The 22,852-nt window shown below is 45.7% G+C and overlaps 1 protein-coding gene across 1 annotated transcript; it reads left to right on the forward strand.

Moving 5' to 3' along the window:
* The first annotated feature begins 2,870 nt into the window (after positions 1–2,870).
* On the forward strand, positions 2,871–22,350 carry ret (ret proto-oncogene receptor tyrosine kinase). The gene is made up of 20 exons (XM_068741765.1): positions 2,871–2,934; positions 12,748–12,984; positions 13,200–13,493; positions 13,726–13,964; positions 14,075–14,270; positions 14,364–14,563; positions 15,633–15,915; positions 16,119–16,247; positions 16,601–16,711; positions 16,823–16,936; positions 17,076–17,320; positions 17,404–17,551; positions 17,633–17,740; positions 17,817–18,031; positions 18,414–18,536; positions 18,625–18,695; positions 20,251–20,388; positions 20,509–20,608; positions 21,160–21,307; positions 22,193–22,350. The coding sequence occupies exons 1-20, from the start codon at positions 2,871–2,873 to the stop codon at positions 22,348–22,350; spliced, it is 3,321 nt and encodes a 1,106-aa protein (XP_068597866.1).
* The last annotated feature ends 502 nt before the right edge of the window (positions 22,351–22,852 follow it).

Below are 22,852 nucleotides of genomic sequence, written 5' to 3' on the forward strand. Positions count from 1 at the left end.
AACTTCCCGAGAGGGGGCATTTCCAAAAAAAAAAAATGTCAAAGTGGCCCAACAGGTCAGCTGAAGATATTCATGGGAGCTACACGACAGTGTTGAGCACGCTCCGGAATGAAACGACCACTTAGTTAACGAAATGAAACCGCTCGTCTCCTCCCACGGTGGGATCGCACCACGCTCTCGTTACAGGCCGTGATGCTGCTGCTAACAGGGCGTCGCGTCTTTAGGAATGCGAGCGAGCAGCGTTTGCCGTTTGAATCCCTGCATGCATCCCAAACGACTGGGGGGGGGGGACGACACATCTCTATTCTGTATATTCTTATAATGAAATCAAGACAAAGGTCTAAAGATACATTCTGACTCGGTACAGGAACGGTACTGAAGCCATTACCCGTCACAAAGCAGGATGTCCGGGTGACGGGGGGGTGCGGGGGGGGGGGGCGGTTTCTGCTGCCTGTACTGTCAGGCAAAGCCCAGAAGACACCGTTGCGGTTCCTCACACCACGCCCGCATCGCCACATTTCCTTTGGCTTTATTGATTGTCATTGAGCGAATGTCTCCGGATACCGATGCTCTGTCATGTGGAAATTCTATCCCTGATAAGATGTTCCCTCCAGACTGCTCGGATTCTCTCTCTCGCCCTCGAGGCGGCGTTTATCCTCCTAATGTAGCGTGTGTGAATACTTGAGTATTCTGTTAATGTACTACCATCATTACAGCCTGAAGAAATTCTTTACAGACATGCATTCGAGCCGTAACTTCATTTTTTTGAGAGTGCGTGAGGTTTACGTTGGCTGCTCTGTGGAGTGATGAAGAGGGAGGCTGCTCTGTGGAGTGATGAAGAGGGAGGCTGCTCTGTGGAGTGATGAAGAGGGACGCTGCTCTGTGGAGTGATGAAGAGGGAGGCTGCTCTGTGGAGTGATGAAGAGGGAGGCTGCTCTGTGGCGTGATGAAGAGGGACGCTGCTCTGTGGAGTGATGAAGAGGGAGGCTGCTCTGTGGAGTGATGAAGAGGGTGGCTGCTCTGTGGAGTGATGAAGAGGGAGGCTGCTCTGTGGAGTGATGAAGAGGGATGCTGCTCTGTGGAGTGATGAAGAGGGAGGCTGCTCTGTGGAGTGATGAAGAGGGACGCTGCTCTGTGGAGTGATGAAGAGGGACGCTGCTCTGTGGAGTGATGAAGAGGGAGGCTGCTCTGTGGAGTGATGAAGAGGGACGCTGCTCTGTGGAGTGATGAAGAGGGAGGCTGCTCTGTGGAGTGATGAAGAGGGTGGCTGCTCTGTGGAGTGATGAAGAGGGAGGCTGCTCTGTGGAGTGATGAAGAGGGTGGCTGCTCTGTGGAGTGATGAAGAGGGACGCTGCTCTGTGGAGTGATGAAGAGGGACGCTGCTCTGTGGAGTGATGAAGAGGGAGGCTGCTCTGTGGAGTGATGAAGAGGGAGGCTGCTCTGTGGAGTGATGAAGAGGGATGCTGCTCTGTGGAGTGATGAAGAGGGACGCTGCTCTGTGGAGTGATGAAGAGGGAGGCTGCTCTGTGGAGTGATGAAGAGGGAGGCTGCTCTGTGGAGTGATGAAGAGGGATGCTGCTCTGTGGAGTGAGGAAGAGGGACGCTGCTCTGTGGAGTGATGAAGAGGGAGGCTGCTCTGTGGAGTGATGAAGAGGGAGGCTGCTCTGTGGAGTGATGAAGAGGGATGCTGCTCTGTGGAGTGATGAAGAGGGAGGCTGCTCTGTGGAGTGATGAAGAGGGTGGCTGCTCTGTGGAGTGATGAAGAGGGACGCTGCTCTGTGGAGTGATGAAGAGGGAGGCTGCTCTGTGGAGTGATGAAGAGGGATGCTGCTCTGTGGAGTGAGGAAGAGGGATGCTGCTCTGTGGAGCAAACAGTGTCTGACCGGATCAGTGGAATGTCTGGAGGAGGAAGAATGGTGACTCTGCTCTGCTTCCTCAATCACATCGAAACTTGCAGCGTGTGAAGGGTACTACAATACACAACACTACAGTACTACAAAATACTACACAACATACAGTACTACAAAATACTACACAACACTACAGTGCTACAAATACTACACAACACTACAGTACTACAAACTACTACACAACATACAGTACTACAAATACTAGACAACACTACAGTGCTACAAATACTACACAACATACAGTACTACCAATACTACACAACACGCCAAGACTGCATAACATTACAGTACTTCAAAAATACTACACAGAACTACAGCAGTACAAAATACTACTGTAAATTCACAACATTATAATATAAACTGCCGTAGAACAATCCTTTTATTTATCCCATTATTTGTTTGTTTGTTGTTGTTCTTGTTTTCATTAAATCGTTTTTTCCAGTGACCCGAACGTAGAACGGGAGTCGAATCATTTTGCTTTCAACTCCACGAACTAAACTGCTGCTGCGGGACAGTTACGTGAACTTATTTCAAAATAAAATGCATGCTTTTTGAAATAACGCAGCGGTGATTAAAGTGAACGCACCTGGTGCCGCTTCCACAATCAGCGCCTGCACCTTTAAAAAAAAAACACCATTACGCATTTAATGATAGTTGCTCACTCCCCCCCCCCCCCCCCCCCCCCTGCAGAGTGTTAATGAGATGGCTGACCCGCTGTTGAATTATGCTCTTACATTTCCTGATGATGCTGCCCCCCCCCGACCCCCCCCGGACATGCAGCCAGTCATCCCAGCAGCAGCCGCTGGAGCCGCTCAGAGCTGCGCGTCTGCGGGACACTGAGGACTGCGTGCGGCTCCTGCCTTAACCGGCTCAATCGCTTTGATCGGCATCATCCGACGGTCAAAGGAACTTTTTGGAAGCTCGATTTCCTTCACAAACGTTCACTTATGATTGGAGAACATGGGCTCAAGCTGTGGTTTCCGTCGCGGAGCCGTCGCGCTGCTGCTGCTGCTGCTGCTGGACGGTATGATCATCCTTTCATCTTTATCATTGGACTTCAGGGCGCGCACGATGACGTCGGAAATAATTCGGAAAATATATGTTTGTGGGAAAAAAAAATGTGTCCAATCATCAAACATAATCAGGAGAATCGATCTGTTTGGTTTAGTTTTGAAAGCTTCTTCTCCGACTCTTCTTTCAGACCGAAATTCAATTCTTATTTGTTAACTTTTCAATTATACGTTTCAACCCTGCGAAACTGGCAACCGTGGATTTAAAAGGGGGGAAACACGTGACCGGAGTTATTGGCTTCAAACGGAACACATGCGCGCGAAGCTGAAGCTGAATTGGATGAAGTATTTTTCTTTATCTTGAGATGGCGTGAGCGCAGCCCCCGACAGTTTAACTTGCATTGCATGGAACGACACCCTGGAACAGAGTCAGACGAGCGCAGCCATATATCATAATATTATAATCCCGTTCGCAATCCCACAGCCCAACTGTACCAACACTGCGGTTCTATATTTAAAGTGTCCCTCATAGCTCAGGGGGGCACAGAGGTGATGCTCCAACAAAAATAGGACAGACAGGAACTCATCGGGGATGAAAGTAAAAAAAAAAAGGATTGTGGTGAGAACCAGGGTTATTTCATTCATGCAAAAACTTAAAAGGAACAGTGTCCTTTTAAGTGTGTGTGTGGGGGGGGGGGGGGGGGTAGTTGCATGATCTGCGTTCAGTGTGAGTTTTCAGGTGCACATCGGCTGCAGCATGTGTGACTGAAGCAGCCCTTTCTTTCCCCTGACGCTTGGATTAGTCCAATTTCATGTGTCAAGGACGTGCTGGTAATTAAACGGGTGCTGAAATCTGCCCCCCCCCCCCCCCCCCTGCACCTCTCACCTGCCCGCTTGTCGCCACAAAAGGCCTCCAGCGAGCCGCGGGCAGGCGTGCAGCGGCTGCTCCTATCGCTGGGCAAACACTGCATGTTTGCTTTCTCCAAGAAAATATCGCCTGTTATTGCATCCGACGTTAAACGGCTCACAAAACGGCCCATCAGATTCTCTGTTCATGCTCGAGCAGGTGAGGATGAGGATGAGGAGGATGAGGATGAGGACATTCTGACTGCTGACCACTGAAATACAAAATAAAGTTCCTCTTTAACGCCAGAATTACCCAATTGGGTTTTCTAAACGCCAGTCCTCGTACTCCCGGTTCCTGTTGTGATGCAGTTTTTGTGTTTTTGTATTTTTGTTGTTTGAAGCCGCTCACGCGTTTGGCTGCTCCGTAATTTGCATCATCAGCGTTACGGGTTACTGATTAGTTCAGAGTTTCTGGCCGAGGTAATGAAACAAAGGAAATTGGCAATCGGAGCTCCCTGCGAGGGTAATGAGCTTCTTTTTTTTTTTTTTTACGTGGCTTCACTCGCCAGCAGAGTGAAGCAGAAAAGGCAAATTAAAGGGTTCAAGACGCACATCAGAGTGAATTAGGAGCCGCGACTCATTTCTAAACTCACAGACATGGCGTCGAGGCCCCGACGCTCCTCCACAGACGCGTTCTGCTTTTGACGAGTCAATGCATTTAGTCTTGCAAACGCAAAACGTGCACAATCGGACACGCGCAACAGCAAATTGCAAAATGCGTCACACAGAATAAAAAGAAATGGCATAGCTGACAAAAAACAGAGCATTTGGTGAAGTACGACGTAAATGGGAGGTTGTCTGTTCAAAAGCTCAGCTGTCAATCACCATAACCCCGCCCCAACACGTGACGTGGGCGGGACAAAGCCGCCGTTCTGGTTCAGAAGAACTCTCTATATGTTTTATCTGTTAAGGAGTGAACTTCTAATAACGACTAATTAACTAAAAATGATCCGTGTGTTTTTTGCGGCTTTAATTCGCACACATTTGGCTGATATTTCCGGGCATTTAAAGATATGTTTGCACCTGCGGGACGTCCTGTATTTGTCTCCGAGGCAGGACATGAGACGCGTCCTTTGTGTTGTTTGACAGGCACGTTCTGCGCTTCTGAAACGAGCTGCGTGCGCCGCTAACAGTGTTTGCGCAGCAGGCCGAGTCAGAGCAGCGTTAGCGTTGTGTTTGCTCAGATCTTTCCGTTTGTCGTTCATTAAAGTTCCATTTTGTTCTAATGTTTTCTTGCACTTGAAGAATACTTGAAAACATGGAAGTCACACAATCATGACTCATGTCTGGACTTAAACATGTATCTAAGGAACTTCTTGAAAGTATGTTGTTGTTTTTTAATGGACGCTGACTGATGACATCGCAGGATTTATGCCCATTTTAGGGCAACAATGAAATGGTTCCTGTTGAGACCAGCCTTGTGAAACACTTGAACCAAATCCTCCTAACAGATACTGTACTTTTGTCGAATCTATCGCTTCCCCACAAATAACCACAGATGTTGATCCGTTTTTTCTTGCTATTGTAGCTCGGACTCTATTTTGACCTCTGACCTTGACCTTAAGCGAGAGGTCATCTCCAGTGACCCCACCGTACCAGAGCAGCCTCCTCAGCTGCTCCTTGTCCTCCTGGCATTATTCATCAGCACCTCCTGCTTGGAGAAGGACCAGACCAATAAATGCTATCTGTAGCACGCTGCTATTTGATTTAGCTCCTTATTGAGGGAAGCTTCTGTGCTGCCTGGATGCATATTTAATCCTGTCAGTTTTCCAACTCTTGCTGTCACTATGTCTGTTTCAGTCACGTTTAGAAACGATAATGAAACGTCTTCATGTGTTTTATTAAATTTTGTGAGATAATTATCTTTCTGTCAAAGGTGCTACGAGCCAAAATAAATCGTTTAATTTATTTTGGCTCTTCAAGAAAAAAAAAGATTTATGTTTTCTGGGTAACAAGCAAAAAGAAATAATTTGCTTCATGGAAATGCTTTTGTTCTTTGGTTATTTTCAGTTTATAGATTTTTTTTTTTTTAATGAATTGCACATACAGCACATCTTACCAAGCGATACAAAACCATCTGGCCTCATCTTTCCTCCCCCCTCCCCCTTAGTCCCTAAATCAACTCTAGGCTAAGAGAGGCCAGTGCTATGAGTTATTAGCATTACCATTAAAATTGCAATTCACTTTGAAAACTAATTAGCATTGGTGCATCTGCCAAAAGATTGGGCAACTGTTGGGACGAGCCTTAAAGGTTCAATATATTTTTCATTCAGATTGGAGAAGCAATGTCACATTTTTGACATTTTGACATTCAGTTCCATCTTTTTGCCAGGTTTAACTATTTCTAGTCGTCAGCAGGTCTCAATCAAACGCTTACTAGCATTGCGTTACATTTTAACGTAACTTACCGGTAACCTTTTATTGCCAAACGTTTCTGATGTCCTTTTAGGATTTTGGGACTTCAGAAGTTTGTTTGTCCCCGAAAAAGCTGATAGATACAAGCCAACACATGCATCTTGCAAAAGTTAAATAAATAATAAACATTATTTCCTGAAAATCAGTGTTCTGACGATCTCTTCATGGTGCGGGCGTTAAAGGGTTAATTAACCAGTGCTATATTTTGACAATATGTTGTCCCAAATCAGATCATAATCCAGTTCCTGCTGATCAGACAGGTGTAAATGGTCCGATCAGAATTTGTGTGTTTTTCGTCTAACGCTCACATCAAAGGTCAGCGAGGACAGACGAACAGGAGACAGCAGGTTGTAAATTTAAGAGATAAAAGGAGAGACGTCTTCTCCGACGTCAGTCTGGAGCGCCGACACGCCGGCGGCTCGCAGCCCGTTTAACGCCCCACTGCTTTATTTACTGCGATGTCTCACTCTGTTGAGATGTGACTTCCATACAAAGATGAAAGAGGACAGTCAAAGTCCCAAGATCAGAAAACAAACCGGCAGCCCATCCTCGGGTCGCCCTCGGCGGCGGCGGGAGCGTATCCTGCGTCCCGCCCGCCGAGCCTGTGCCGCTGGCGGCGGCTGCTCCTACCTGTCAGAGCGCTCTGCCTGATCCTCTAGTCAGTTCGGGGTCGCGCGTCGCTCCTACGCATCGCTGTGGAATCTAATTTGCGGTGGTGAAAGAACAGGGAGACACGGCCCTCGGGGCGTTTGGTCGTTTCCCTTCACTCGGGTCTCGACGAGTTCTTTTCCAGTCGCCGAGCCGCGCATGCCGCGCACACCGTGTTTAGCAAAGAAGGAACAAAGGGGCCCGGGCTCATTTGACGCCACACGGCCATGTGACACCGATGGACTGGAATGCGGGCGAATGTTGTGTTGCTCAAGTTGTTGGCTGTGCCCATCTCTGAACTCGCACGCAGACTGTCTGCAGCCCAAAGCCCTGAAACAACCGTCAGAATGTGGATTCTAGAAGCAGCCCAGCGCTGAGATGCAGGCAAAGTGAAACACACAGTACAGCAGGAAGCTTTTCTCGTGTGCTCGTAGAAAAATACCACAGAAATAATCCCTTTAAACCCTCCGGAGTCCAAGCTGGACGGGGAAAGGGAGCGAGCGCTGGTGTGATTCAGCTTCTAATGCAAGACCAATAGCAGGCCAGCACCTGCTCAGGTGCTGGCCTGTAGAGCCACAGTGCAGCCGCAGTCTGGCTTCAGGAAGCTGCGGCTTTGGGTCTAAATACTTTTTTTTGGGGGGGGGGGGGTGGTTGGATTTATTTATTTTTCAGGAGGGTGAAACGGAAAGATAAGTGATTGAAACAGTGACCCTATTCTGGGGGCTTTTCACCGCTGCTGCAATGAGAATGAGAATGTCCGCCCGCTGCGCCCCGGCCCCCCGCATGGAGCTCTGTGACGAACCGTGTTTTCAATTTCTGATTGCAATTTCATTCCCACAAGAATTCCTAAAATGAATTTGTGCCTGCAGCTAATCCCCGAGGAGACGTCCCATTCGGTTTCCTGATGACTGATGAGCATGGTTCATTGCATCTCGGCTCTCCTGCTCTCGGAAGGCTAATTGGATTACACCGCAGAGTAATTGATTATTATGTTACGGTATGCATCACGGTGAACTGAGTGATCTACCTGGAGCCCCCCCCCCCAAACTGATGTCAGATATAATCAAAGCTGTGTCATCATGACCGGAAATGACTTTCTGCCCTTTATTATTAGCTCTCATTGTTGAGCGATCGAAAGCGCCATAATCACAGCTACAATAAATCCTGGAACCAGTGCGATATGCGGGAGAAGACGTACATGCTGGCAGAGCAAACCCAGGTGGAGACATTTAAAACGGCTGCGATCAATAACAGGCGTCATAAGTGGCGTTACGGCTCAATGCGCCGGTTTTTAGCTCATTGAACCTTTTTTAAAAGGTAAGAATTCACCTCGCTTTTACATCTCTGCAGAGTTATCGGGCGCCGCTTCAGAATGACTGAAATGCTCCCGAACCGGTTCGTAAACCGGTTCCTCTCAGATCCGGGTACTGATGGTGACGGCGCTGTGAAATCGAACCCCCCCCTGCTGATGTTTCTGCAGCCGAAACAGCGGGATCCATGATGAGCGACGCAGATTATAGCTCGCAGTATCCAGCCCCCCCCCTGCCTCCCATCGGTGAAAAACAATCAGCACCGCTGTTGATTAGCACGGCTATTGATTGATCTGCAGCCGGATACAAAGCCCCTCCAAAGGGTCGTCGTCAGGCAACGGTGACCTTGAGGGAAAGGTCATCGGGCTGAGCTCTCAGCCGCGAGGAGCTCCAGTCTATGAGGAGGATTAGTGAGGGAGTAAATCACACCGCTTCCGTACCGGCTCACTTTTTCCGTGCTGCTGGTGAGGATGCGCGGCGACGTCCACGACGTTTCGTCTCCTTTAATGCGGGACATGAGCTCACGGCTGGTAAATCTTTCATCCGAGGCACGCGTTGAGCTAATCGAGTTCTTTGTCTTTGTCTGGGACGGCGCAGAGGGCGTCCTGACCTCCCAGCTCAGACCAGTCGCAGACGACACGCTGAGGTCTGTGACTGACTGAGCGCTCGTGTCCTTTCTGTCCTTCCTCAGTTAAAATACGAGAGACAACAGACGCAGGACGCGAAAGAAAACTGTTGCCATCCAAGAAGAGCAAAGGTGGAAGATGACGAAAAGCCCCCCCCCCTGCTGTTGTTTTAGTTTCGCCAAACAGTCCATGTGTGAGTTCAGATTTGCCGTCCACTCAGCTGGACATGATGTCTTCTGTAAACAGCAAATGTCCCCCGGTTCAAACATGGGATTTGTTTGCAAAATTACTTTGGCTTTTCAAGATAAAATATTGTGTGCGGCAGCTCGGCGTCAGTTTTATAGGTGTTTGAAGGCTGTAAAATGTCAGCTTATGCGTACATTCGGTGACTTATGTGGGGGGGGGGGGGGCGGGGTCACAGAAATAGTTTGTTGCTAATGTCAATATTAGACGATGAAAAGAACATTAGTCGCCGTGAATAAAAGCTGCGTCTGTCATTTTAAAAACCCTTCTCCACGCAGCCATAAGAGATGAAATGTTACTCATGTCTGGATTTCCATCACTCCACATCATTTAGAAAAGTTGATGAGTCATGCTTTGAGAAAGACTGAATCATGCTTTCACAAATCAAATATGCCATTTGCCCAAGAGAGGCCGGCACGATCCATTCGATTAATTCCTTTTGATATAAACTGCTTACTTTCTGTTGGCCTCAGTCCTGGAAAGAAATTGCATTCTGAATGAAATCAACAAATTGTGTAGCATAAGGTCCACCATCATAACTTTGAGCCTGGTTAATGTATGCAGCCCCCCCCCCCCCCCCCCCCCCCTGCTGCCGTTTGATTCATGATGGTGTCTCGGAAGTTGATTTGGACGATAAAGGGATTTACGATGTTGGACTATTTTTCAAAAGGGTTTGAATACTATATAGTTAGTATATAATATATACAGTCATGTGTTTTGATGTCTGCCACCGCCCGCCGGTTTTGTTCCTGTCATTTAAGTAATGGCTCCCTCTAGTGGCCATTCTGTGGACACTGATTACGCCATGCATGGATGTGTTGCGTTCTCTGACACAAAAACAATCATTCTGTTATTTTGCGCTCGCAAATGTATCCTATTTTTGATCACCAACAGAACATGTGTTGTAGGACAGATACATACGAAGTTTTATATTTACATTTATCAGTTACTTGAGGATGCTGTATTATTAATAATAATAATAATATTAGCCCATATTTAATGTTTTGTTTCAGAGCTCTACAGTTTGGTAAAATGAAAACAATTAAGTTAATTAAATCAGCAAAAATAGAATATTTTGAGTATTCAGAGGTGTAGTGTCAACTGTGTAAAATGTCTTCATCTCGTCTCTGGTACTAACTACAAACAGTAAAGTGAAATAGACTGGGCATGATGAAAGAACGCAATAGATTAGATTTGGGCAATCCTGCTTGCAAACAAACAAATAAATAAACTAAATAACTAAAACTAACAATTTAATTTAATAATATATGGTACATATGATAATGATTTTTTTTTAAACAGAATTTTCTTCTGAATTGATTTCCAGATTTTCCAAAAACTGTTAAGTTGCTGAGAACTAAAAGATCCAGACAAATGTAAATACTTTATAATTTTTAGAAAAAAAAAAAAAAAATAGTCTAATTATACAGAAAAATGAAATCATGATTGATTTGTAAAGAAAGCCCTTGTGGAGTATATGAGCCAGAACATTACTGAAACATGGTGAACAGAAATATATCTTCAGACAAAGTTATTTATTTGTTTATTTCCATTCTAACCAAAAAAAATTCAATTACTTTCTTTTTTACGCAAATTGTGACACATTCACATCCTCTGGGAAAATTCTGTACCTTTTCTATCAAGATGAAACAGATCTGTGTCCAACTGTTGCGTCTCAGGGGAGGTGTGTGCTCTGCTCTCTGTAGTTTATAGATTAGCCCTACAGAAGATCACATCCACAGGAAATTAAAGCGAGTAGTTGTTGTTGTTTTTTGACAGCAATAAGAACTGATTTTGATTTATTTAAATAAATGCGCGCAAACCACAAACTGAAGAAAAATATATATTCAAACGTACTAAATAAGGCTTGAGGCCGTTTTCAGCGATTCCCCTGCTGGTTCTAAGCGGCTTATAATGGGCTAAAGGAGATGGAAAGTCTTACCGAAAACGTGAGTCATGAGACGGATTCTTGCCAACCCAGCAGGGTTAATATACAAGCAGCCTGCTGTGTGTTTACGTCTGGAGAACACTTTTAATAAAAAGCGTTCCAGCCTCCCTAAGCACCTCTGCATCCTTCAGGAAGGAAGGCTACGCTTTATCCATCATCTCGGCCTCCTGTCATCCAACCCCCGCAAAATTAAATCAATGTCTGAAACCAGAGCCGAGGCCTCGACTGCACCAACAGAAATAGAAAATCCAGTTGTGCTGTCTGCTAATGACATTAGTGCATTCCCTAAATGGTCGCCCACCATCGTCAAAGGGGAACCTGACAGGGATATAATTACAGTGGAAACACTCACGTCTCCACTTTCCTGTAAAACACGCAGCCTGCTATTGTTCTTTATGGATTATCGCCACACACGCGCACACACACACACACACACACCACACTCCCGTCTGACAGGTAATGATGTATTTTTCTAGCATATCATGTTATCCCTTGTAATTAAACTTCTCAAGGTGAACCCGAGGAACATCGGAAACCACGTTATTGACCAGATGAGAAAATCATTAAAAGAGCAGCAAAGTGTCATTTGAGCCCTCCTTTCAATTTCTGCTAATGTGATGGAAGACTTATTAGAAAAGAGCCTGTCATATTTAGGGTCGCAAAGGGGCGGAGCATTTCCATGGCAAGTTAAGCTGGGAAATGTTGGAAATATTGAGGCCTTGGGGATTTCTTTTTTTTTTTTTGCACTTTGCAATATGCTGCTGCGTTTTTGTGACATTCTTCACGCACGTCTGATCACAATATTTACACACATACACAGACTTTCCTTGAACATTAACCTGGTGTGAAATGTCTTCACGCATTGGATAGTGGCATTTTTCTGTAAAGTCAGACAACAGCCTGTAAGAATACTAACGTAAAGGCATGAACAGATGTATAAATAGTGAGGCGAGCTGAACAACTGGACTGATCTTCACAACATCTGCAGGAGGCAGAACACAGCATCACATTTGAGTAGCTAGCATCTTTATAAGATATATATATATAAGTGATGCTAGCTATGGCTAATTTAGCATCTAGCTTATCAGCTAGCTCTCTAATAACTAGATGAATACATTTGTACTTGATATTTGCAATTTAAATATTAAATAAATATATTTTCCCATACTATCCTCAAAACTTTCTTCACTTGTCGTTCACCGGCTCAAATGTGTGGCTTCAACAGTCTTTGCTTTGGGCTTAAAAGTGTGTTCCAGTTTCTAGAAATCATCTGTGCACGTGATGGAGGAATGCACAGTGCATGTAGGGGGCGTGGTCTCAATAGCCATGCAGTAAGCAGTGTGCTACGTGCACGTGATGGAGGAATGGCATGGATATTCAAGCGTGTCTGTTCTTTTTAGTCAAGATTATGCTAAAATATACTTTCCCCAACTATATTTAAGTTCACTGAGTAGTAAAATTCCCATTTATTCCCATATATTCCCCTTTATTCCCTTAAATTCCTGTTCATTCCAATGACAATTTTCCATCTTTTAAAATTCCCAGATTTTTGCAACCCAAGTCATATTCCACGTGTTTCAATTTCCACTCAGTGCCCAGATAGCATTGGCAGAGGGTCGCGTTGTCTGAAGAGCTCCTCTGTAATCGGGTTTCGTCAGTTGTCAATGAGGTTTACCTTAATGGGGATTTCTACCTGCTTATTGTTAACACCCACTTCTGTCCTTCTTACAGGAGCGCTAGGTTTGTACTTCCCTCAGAACGAGTACATTGAGACAGTGTACGTCGGCCAGCCTGCTGGGACGCCAGTCCTCCAGGTCCACGCCATGCAGGACAGTGAATCCGAGCAGCCGTATTTTTACCTGTGCTGGATCAGACGCCCGGCGTACAGCTCCTGGTTCACCATGGATATCAACACTGGGATCGTTTCCCTGAACAAAACCCTGGAGGAGAGTGACTTCGCTTTGCTATGTGAGTTGCATAAAGATGCTCTAATGGTAATGTACGTTCCCATTTCAGTGCCAGCCGTCCTATAAACATATAATGGAAAATCCATTTGGTGATGGCTGCCGTTGGCATACTAATGAGGCTCCTGCCTTCAGGAGGATAATGTAATAGCATAGAGACCAAAAAGAGCTCGGTCATCAAAAAACAGCACTGTCTGAAAAAAAATGTTATCTCCTCAGATCAGAAGTCGTGGTCTGTGAAGAAGTTGTTCCTGCAGGCCATGGTGCTGCCAAACCTTTCCAGGAATTCCCAGTGCATGAGCAGAAATGCTCCACGGATCACGCTGGACTTTGTTAATGCCACCATGCCTCGGTGTGCGCAGACAGACATGAAGGAGCTGTGCTTCCCACACCGAGACACCTCCAACCCGCATGTCATGGAGAACAGGTTCCCGGGGGCCCTGCGCCAACTCCGCCGTCTCACCAGGATCAACGTGTGCCCCAACTATACCATCTCCTACCATGTGGAATCAGGTTGGACATATTTGAGTGACTCTTTGCAAGATGAATTCCTCCATTGACAAACGGGTGCTTACTTTGGTCAATGTGAGCTTTTGCTCACGAACTATTGGTGTAAGTTAGCGTAACTCCATGGCTTAGCATTTTGTCTATAAATGCTATCGCTCCCTGACCGTTGTGCATGCAAAGCTTAGCCCAGGCTGCACTTTCTGCAGACGACAACTTCTGCAATCGCTTCTGTCTGCAGACACGACGGCACCGTTCGCTGTAAATGAGAGCACGGCGGAGCTGGAGGTCACCGCCCCATTGGACCGCGAGGAGAGTGAACGTTACAGGCTCCTGCTGGTTTGCACGGTCCGGACAGAAACCCTCATCACCAAGGTGGAAACGTCGCTCGATGTCTTTGTCAACGACGAGGACGATAACGCTCCGTACGTGAACGGGACAGACACGGCGGATATCGTGATCGGCTTCAACCGGACTAGGGTGCGAAGACTTGCGTCGCACCGATCGTATCAAACTCAATAGTTCGTTCGTTCAGTTCATCGTCTTTTACGTCAGGATTCAAATGGCCCGCCTTCCTCTTTCTTTTCCAGGGTGGCTCCTTCGGCACGCTGTTTGTCTTTGACCGGGATCTGACCCCCATCTATCCGATAGACCAGAGTCACAACAAGTATGTGGGGACTTTGCTCAGCAGTGATCCATGGATAAGGGAAACGTTTGACATTAAAGGCACATTCAGCGAAAAGAAGGCAGCTCACGGAGGCATTCGAGAGAGCGTGCACATGTACCGTAAGTACGGGACGTGCCGATATTCCGGAAATGCTTGTGAATTCTGCACTTTTTTTCTGCGATACATTCTCATGGCGTGCCCTTTGATTCTAGAGCTCGTCCTGAAAAGGAACCTCGATGTGACAGAGAATACCACCCTGCAGCTGAAATACCTGTTGAACGACACCACCTACCCCGGCCAACAGGGGGCAGTGTTGCTGCACTTCAATGTCACCATCTTACCAGTCCACATCCGATTCAACAATGTCACGCACGTGTTCCCGGTGACGCGCAGAGCATCTGTTTACGCACAGGTATTCATGGCTTTTTAACAAAAAGCGTATTTACGCTCTGTCCGCTGCAAAGGGGCACAAAGTTGCAACACGGGGATCATTTCTAGAAAGGTAGCTACGCCCTTTAACCCTGGAGAATCGTTAGAGCGACGCACTGGCGATGCATCCGAGGTGTGCCCCGCCTCTCGCCCGTCGCAAGCTGGGATAGGCTCCAGCAACTTTCCTGGTTCTCACAGGGAACAACAATTGGTTCAATGAATCTTTTCCTCTTCGTCAATGTTCCGAGAACAGCACAGCAGTACCTTGACTTACGAGTGTAATTCGTTCCTGGACTGAGTTCGTATGTCAAATACATATTTTCCCATATGAAATAACTGAAATTGGGTTTTTTTGCCGTTCCGGCCATATAAAAACTCCCAAATCAACGCTAATAACAATGAAACACAAAAAGGCTGGAAATATTATTTAAATGTTTCTGCTTCATTTCCTCTGTGTCCTGTAATGAATGGAGGTCAGTGTCTCAAGCAGAGACATCGGATAATTATTCACTAGAATGACATTCTCTCCCAATACGCCATCCTTGTTTTTTGCTTCAGCATTGTTTTAGTTTTACCAACACAGATCTTTGTCAATTTGAATTAGAGATTAAGGGGTACAAAATATGTGTTCTCCTGTTCAGGAATAACTGAAGCTTCGACTCCTAAACAAGCCATGGAGGAATATCTGAGAGTTAGAGGCTCTGTCAATCACAGTTCATTGTGTTGCGTTGGATATAATTTTTAACGGGCAGGGGGGGGGGGTGTAGAAAAGGAGAAAATGAGTCAGAGCGGTTGCAGCCCATCTTCCCATTGTGTTCAACTTAATAAAAAAAAAAGGTCGTATGCTCTGGAACACGCTATTGCAAAAATAAATCTCTTGTCTTAAAATAAGTCATCCTAAACAAAGTAAAGGTAATTTTGCTGATAAGAAAAATAGTCAAAACTCAGAAACGGAAGAAAAGTTTCAATTCAGGTAAAGTTAGACTTCATTCTATTGACACAACGGGTAATGCTGACTCACTGTCAAGTTAAACTTCTGATGCGCCTCTAAGGTTGGCAGAGTCTGCGTGGAAAACTGCCAGCAGTTTGATGGCTTCAGTGTCACGTACCGCCTCGAGGTGCCAGACAGGAACGTTTCTGCTGACGTGCAGTCCTGCTACGCGGCCGTAAGCATCACTCAGGCCCACGGCGAGATGTGGGGGCTGCTCTACGTGAACGACACGGGGGCGCTCCGCAGGCCCGGGTGCCGGAACCTGCAGTACGCCGTGGTAGCGCAGGAGGAGCACACGCAGCTCGAGGCCAGCACGCTGATCCAGATCATCCTGGACTCTGTAGGTGAGACAATGTGTACTTCACAGCACCAAAGACAGACGGGATACGTCCCCGCACCTCGTCCAGATCTACGTGTCTGTCCAGAGATCAGATTTCTGTTCTGCACCACCGTGGGCCACACATGAACTCTTTTTACTGTTTCAAATGTTTCAATGGAAGGTTTGGGATGTTTTTTTTGGTGTGTTTTTTGTCCTGTTATTTAGCAGACAAGACCATTCAAGAGAACCAGCAGCTCCTGTCCTGTGCAGAGAACAGACTAAGAACAGACTGTGAGTCCGCGCGAGGCGTGGGAGCGACGGCTGGGAAATGCCAGTGGAGGCAAAACACTGAGGAAGGTATCGTTGCATTATGATCGTCACTAAACCCGTTAGACAGGCAAGCTATGTGCATTTAAATAAATCCCTGATGGCATTAGCGGATTATCTTTCCATGAGACAAGTGCTGCATACCGGGCTGTTAAATGGAACGGGAGAAGTCGCTCTACTTCATTTCATACCCACAAACACACCTACGACGAATTAGGAATAGAAATGACACCCCTTTGCCTTCGTTCCTCAGACAGTCAGACAGACAACAACCTAAATCGCTTGCTTGAGTCCAACTCGGCTCATGGATTTTAAAACGAGTTCTTCAGATCATTTTACGTGAATCCCTTCATTTCCGGCTTTCCTTTCTGTTTGCCTTTCAGTGATATCTGAGAATTACTCGACCTGCTCCCCCGACTTACGGACATGCCCGGATAGCTTTTGCGACGCAGTTGAAAGCAAAAACACATCGATATGCCCGCAAGACTGCACAAGTAAGAAACGCAAATGCTTTGGTTGTCGGTACACAGACAAAACCCAAAAAAAAAAAAAAAAAACAAGACCGCTCTACCTGTTCCATTTACCACGTTCATCTGTCCCCATAGAGGCATCCGTGACTGGAGGTCATGAACGGGGCTTGAGGAACGGCATCCAGGCGGGCTATGGAACGTGCTACTGCTACACGGAGAAATGTTTCTGTGAGAAAGACAACATTGAAGGTTACTTTTAATAAATCAATAACATTACGTGAACTACTGTCCCCAAAAGGCCGTATAACGTGTCCCATCAAGAGTCAAGCAGATATGGGTGGCTGCCATGGTGATGAGTGACACTGTTGTCCACCACGCTCTCCTTCAGAGGCAATATGTGACGACATGTGCAAGACCATCATCGCGACAGCTCTTCTCCTCTCCTTCATCGTCTCCATCCTCTTGTCTTCGTACTTCATCCACCGGTACCACAAGAGCTCGCCCAAGCCCCCGATCGCCTCTGCCGAGATGACGTTCCGAAGGCCAGCCCAGGCTTACCCGATCAGCTTCCCTGCTAACAATCTGCGCCGGGGGTCGCAGGACTCCATTGAGACAGACGCCTTCAAGATACCCGTAAGCTGCTTCCTCCGGCAGGCGGCGGGGCTCATCGCCAGCATCGCATGTTGAACTGGTGAAATGCGTGTGTTTTTGAACAGGAGGACCCAAAGTGGGAGTTTCCTCGCAAAAATCTTGTACTTGGCAAGACTTTAGGCGAAGGCGAGTTTGGAAAAGTCGTTAAGGCAACAGCCTTCAGGCTGAAAGGGAAAGCCGGTTACACCACGGTGGCCGTGAAAATGCTTAAAGGTAAGACAAGTCGGAAAAGTTGAGAAAGTAATTGAGGAAAGGGTGTTTGATGACACGAATGGTTCTTTTTCTACTTGGCAGAAAATGCCTCCCACAGCGAGCTGCGTGACCTGCTCTCCGAATTTACCTTACTGAAGCAAGTCAACCACCCCCACGTCATCAAGATGTTCGGAGCGTGCAGCCAAGACGGTAAGACCTCAGGCCTCTCTCGGGACACGGTGCGCGCCTCACACACGGAGTCTCAGTGCAGCACTCCTTTGAATAGGCCCGTTGTATCTGATCGTGGAGTACGCCAAGTTTGGTTCGCTCCGCAACTTCCTGCGTGAGAGTCGGAAAGTTGGCCCGAGCTACATGGGAAGGGATGCCAACCGAAACTCCAGCTACCTGGAGAACCCTGACGACAGGGCCCTCACGATGGGCGACCTCATCTCATTTGCCTGGCAGATCTCTAGAGGGATGCAATACCTGGCTGAAATGAAGGTATTCCTAATCTCTGTCATTTTTACAATTAACATTTATAAATACAGAGAAAACTGCAAAAACAAAAAACGGAACAAACGGAAATAGCTCAAAAAGTGGCCGTGCCGAAAGAAGTTCTATTTCAAGTTCGATGAATGAATAAAATGTGAAGTTCAAACATCATTCAAAATGTTAGTTTGGAGCTTCGGTCCAAGACGTTAAATTATCTGTTTTCTTCAAACAAATAGATTAATTAATTCTAATAGAAATCGATATTGAAGTGATCGAGAAACAACTTAATTTAGCTGACTGAAAGTATCAGCTACAATTGTGTGATCTAAGGATATTGGTATGTTGGCATCACACCTGAAAGGCGTGTTAAATGAGCCGTTTGATCTGATAGCTTGTTCACAGAGACCTCGCGGCACGAAACGTCCTCGTAGCCGAAGGGCGAAAGATGAAGATCTCAGACTTTGGCCTTTCCAGGGATGTGTACGAAGAGGACTCGTACGTCAAACGGAGCAAGGTAAAGAGGCGGAAACGAGCACATTTGTGTGTTTATACAACAATAGCGTGGCTCAAGTTTAACAAGTACCGCCTCTTGTGTTTTTCAGGGCCGCATTCCGGTTAAATGGATGGCGATAGAGTCCTTGTTTGACCACATTTACACAACACAAAGTGACGTGTGAGGACACATCATTCAATCGTTTCTCATGACAGGACATGCACATATTTGTTTTCTTGGAGAAGATTGACGGGACAACCAGCAGCCTGTTAGCTTAGCATAAAAGTTGTTGTGAAGTAGCTAGTCGATTATACAAAGGTAATTGAGGGATGCTGGTTCCACGCCATGGAAATCCTTGAACGTTGAATCTGACGTCTGTTTAGGGTTCAAAGACATTAAACCTATTCTAAATAACCAGCGGCAAGTACAGTGGAGCGTCGGTTCTCGATCAGAATTAGTTCCGTAATATAGTTTGAAAAGCGATTTGTTCAAAAACCAAAACTATATTTCCCATAGGAAATAATGTGAAGTAGATAAATGCCCATTTATATGTCTGCAGTCGTATTAATGTGTAACTGCGTGTCTCTAAACAGATAACACATAAAAGTGTAAATAGTACGGAAAACAACATAATAAAAGTTAATTTAACTCAATTCTGCATGATTTACAAATCGTTTTGGCTGCGCTGTTGGGATCGAGGGGGAGGGACAGAAGGAAGGGGGCGGGGTTATTCCTTTTAAAATACTGGGTAACTGCCCTTCTGGGTTTTTTCCCTTTTCTTTCTTTTTAGCCTAGCTTTCTCATGAAAAGTTGAATCGTTGATTTCTCCACACTGCAGCAAGACACGCGACGCCATTTTCATATTTGTTCCCGCTGCTTTCCTTTCCTTTTCCAGGCGCCTTGCTGCTGCCCGTTTCGATCCATGACTAAGAGCTCAAAAGAATAAATCCGAAACAAAACGCACACGAAGCGAAAAAGGCGCTACGGCAGATCTACTCGCATGAACCGACTCGGTTAGGCTCTTCGGTGCGCCTCGGCTCCTCTCGTGTGTTAGAATCCCAAAAATCTGTTTGACTTCCGAAGCATTTTAGACGCCTTTTTTTTGTTTTGTTGCAAAACAGTTATTCGAGAACCGAGGTTCTGAGTGGAGTCCCGGATTAAACTTCCAAAGGTTGAGGAATGATCTCATCAGCAGCTCTAATTGTTCTGTCTCGGCTCATGTTGAATATTAATAGGAATTGTTACTCCCTCAGAGTTCAATCAAGGATCCACGTCGTTCTTTGGTTTTTAACAGCCATTTATTTGGACAACAGGTCTTGAGCTTGTCCCAATAATGTCACAAGATGTCCAAACAATGCCGTCAGAACTAAAACAAGATAAAATATAAAGACATAAATTAACTTGCGGATTAGAACTGACATAAAATGACATATAAATGCGCATTAAACAAATAAGCACAAATATAAAATCACAGGCTTAACGATTGGCTTCACATGGCATCACATGAACACTAAATACAGGGATTAAATTAACCTTTTACACTTCTTCATTATGATTTAACAAATTAGACACAACTATTGATAACTTGGCTTTAAAAGTTGATTTTCTCATTTGGCTCAAGAAAGCAAATAAGCGTGTTCCTAAAATGTTGCCCTAATCCTTTCAAGAATGACACCGATTATCAAATTGTCTTTTTTATTGAAATATCCTCATGAACTCATGTGTTATCTTCCAGTTGGTCCTTTGGTGTACTGTTATGGGAGATTGTGACCTTGGGGGGAAATCCATACCCAGGTATTGCTCCTGAACGCCTCTTTAACCTGCTCAAGACCGGCTACCGGATGGAGAGGCCAGAGAACTGCTCTGAAGAAATGTGAGCTCCACTCCACTCGCGTCTCATTCTTGCTGAGTTCTGTAACTCTCCTGTGCCACATTAAGGTCACTCATCTTACTGTAGCGATTAAATTAACTGATTTCACTCATTCATCTGCAGGTATAACCTCATGGTTCGATGCTGGAAGCAAGAATCGGACAAGAGGCCGATCTTCTCAGACATCAGCAAGGAGCTGGAGAAGATGATGGTGAAAAGTCGGGTATGGGGAAGCTATACGTAAAAAGTTTATATCCTTCCACGGGAAAGATGCTCCAAGTAGCTATCAGACTATTTCCGTGCATTAGTGGTAAACACCCAAACAGAACTACGGCGAAGTGAACATTGACATCTGTCATCAGACAGTTTTTTTAAACTTTCCACTCCTTTTCTTGATCTTCAATCTTGAATCTTTTAGATTTGCAGCTGGACCAACAGGAACCCCCGCTGCTAGTCGACAGGGCTTATCTGTCAGTATTGCACAATGCTTCAGAGGCCAGAAGTGCAGTTTAAAAGCAAAGCTAAGGTCCGGCCTTGAGCAGCGTAATCAGACAGTCAAGTAGCTGAATGTACTTTATTGGGCTGCAGGCCTGTCCGATTACAGCAAGCAAGTCCCTCAAACTAATGAATATATATCTGCCAATCTCGTTGGGATATTTATCGGGAGACGTCACGGTACTGCATGTCTCTGGCCTTTAGCACACTCAGTCTGAGCATGGCGACCCCCCCGCTCCTCAGTAATCAGCTTAATCCACCTTCATCTGCTCCCATCAGGATTACCTGGACCTGGCAGCGTCCACGCCAGCGGACGCGCTCCTATACGACGACGCCCTCTCTGAAGAGGACACCCCACTAGTGGACTGTAATAACGCCCCTCTCCCTCGAACCCTCCCCTCCACATGGATTGAAAACAAGCTCTATGGTAGAATCTCCCATGCATTTACTAGATTTTAGAAACAGGAAATGCAACACAAGCTCTTTTTTTTTTTTTTGGCAAGCTTTTCTGTAGTCAAGTGTGTGTGTGTGTGTGTGTGTGTGTGTGTGTCCGTGATCTAGGCATGACCTTCGCCGATTTGTGCTGATTTATCTCCCATTTCATCGTAAATGAGAGGCTCAGTGGGAGAAAAAACCAAAACCAGATCTCGTGTCTTGACCTCTGGGTTGTGTGGACCTGCTTCTAATGTACATGAGTGCTGACCAAAAACCCTTCATCGTTTAATACTGGATGCAACCTTCATTCCGAGTTACTTCATTCATGTTTCATCTGCATTTTTATTTGTTAATGTCCATTATTTCATTTTTTATTTTTTTTGGTCATCATTTCATGATGTCTTTGCATTGGAAGGAACAGCGTGTGACATTTGAAACAGGTCCCTTTCCCGATCAGTCGCTCGGTGTTGTCTTTTTTTTAGTCCCGATTGTCTTCGATCTCCTGTCTGTCCACTGTGTACTGTGTATTAGCTATTCATCCATGATGATTTCACAATGCTGAAAAGAGGAACAGTAAGGCTTTCTAAAGGAACTCTCTGGTGAGATGGAGGGATCGCAAACGATATATTGGAGCAGTGATTTGTTTGCGCTTCTTCGCAACAGAACATTTAAAGTTTACGAGTAGCAATATGGACTTGATGCGTTACCCAAAGCAACTATGAACGATAAATGGCGTTTCGCTTTGAGGCCATGCTTACACACTGCTAAGAGTCAAATCAGAGAGGCAGAAAGTGCAGAGTTTGTTTCGGAAGCCTTACTGTCGGCACGCTGTTAATCTTTTTCTGAGTGCAGAACAATGACATGTTCTCATTTTTAGGCATGTCATACCCGAACTGGCCCGAGAAGAGCCCGGTACCGCTCAACAGACACGATGCCACTAATCCAGTCTTTACAAGATATGCCAATGATAGTGTTTATGCAAACTGGATGGCTTTGCCTTCTCCCGCAAAAGCCGTGGACAAGCTTGATAGCTAAAAACAAACCAACACTGTAAAAAAAAAAAAAAAAAAAGGATGACGAATTGGGAGATATGTATATTTCTAAAATACTGTACATATACAATCTGATGCTGAAGTTGGTTCCCTTTTATTTCTGTTGCACTGGTGTTTATCATTTAAAACTCGGGTGCTTTTTGGCAGATGGATAAATATAGATATGCTTCATTCAGATATTCAATATGTTAGTTATTACCTCATGATGGCCGAGTTGTACCACTGCATGACTATTGTACCAGACTGTATGCCAGTGTCGGTGTCTTTTAAGTGCCTGTGTCTGCAATATTCTCAAATGATTCAAGTGCGACTGTGACGATCCCGTTCCAGCCCAGGAATTTAAGGGGGAGGCCTTCACGCATCGCCTGTTGTAGAAAGCTGGGATTGAGAGGACGCTGAAAAACAAGATGCGTTTACTTTTGATGATTTTGCCTCTAAAACTGTATAAAGGCCCCTTTGTGTTGCTCCCACAAGACGTCTCAAAG

Source organism: Brachionichthys hirsutus, chromosome 7 (assembly GCF_040956055.1).
Source record: "Brachionichthys hirsutus isolate HB-005 chromosome 7, CSIRO-AGI_Bhir_v1, whole genome shotgun sequence".
NCBI lineage: Eukaryota > Metazoa > Chordata > Actinopteri > Lophiiformes > Brachionichthyidae > Brachionichthys > Brachionichthys hirsutus.

Coding starts and splice junctions, on each gene's coding strand:
- ret (XM_068741765.1), top strand. CDS start 2,871: ATGGGCTCAAGCTGTGGTTTCCGTCGCGGAGCCGTCGCGCTGCTGCTG. Junction 16,937..17,075: donor TGAGAAAGACAACATTGAAG/GTTACTTTTAAT, acceptor GCTCTCCTTCAG/AGGCAATATGTGACGACATG. Junction 18,032..18,413: donor AATACCTGGCTGAAATGAAG/GTATTCCTAATC, acceptor TTGATCTGATAG/CTTGTTCACAGAGACCTCGC.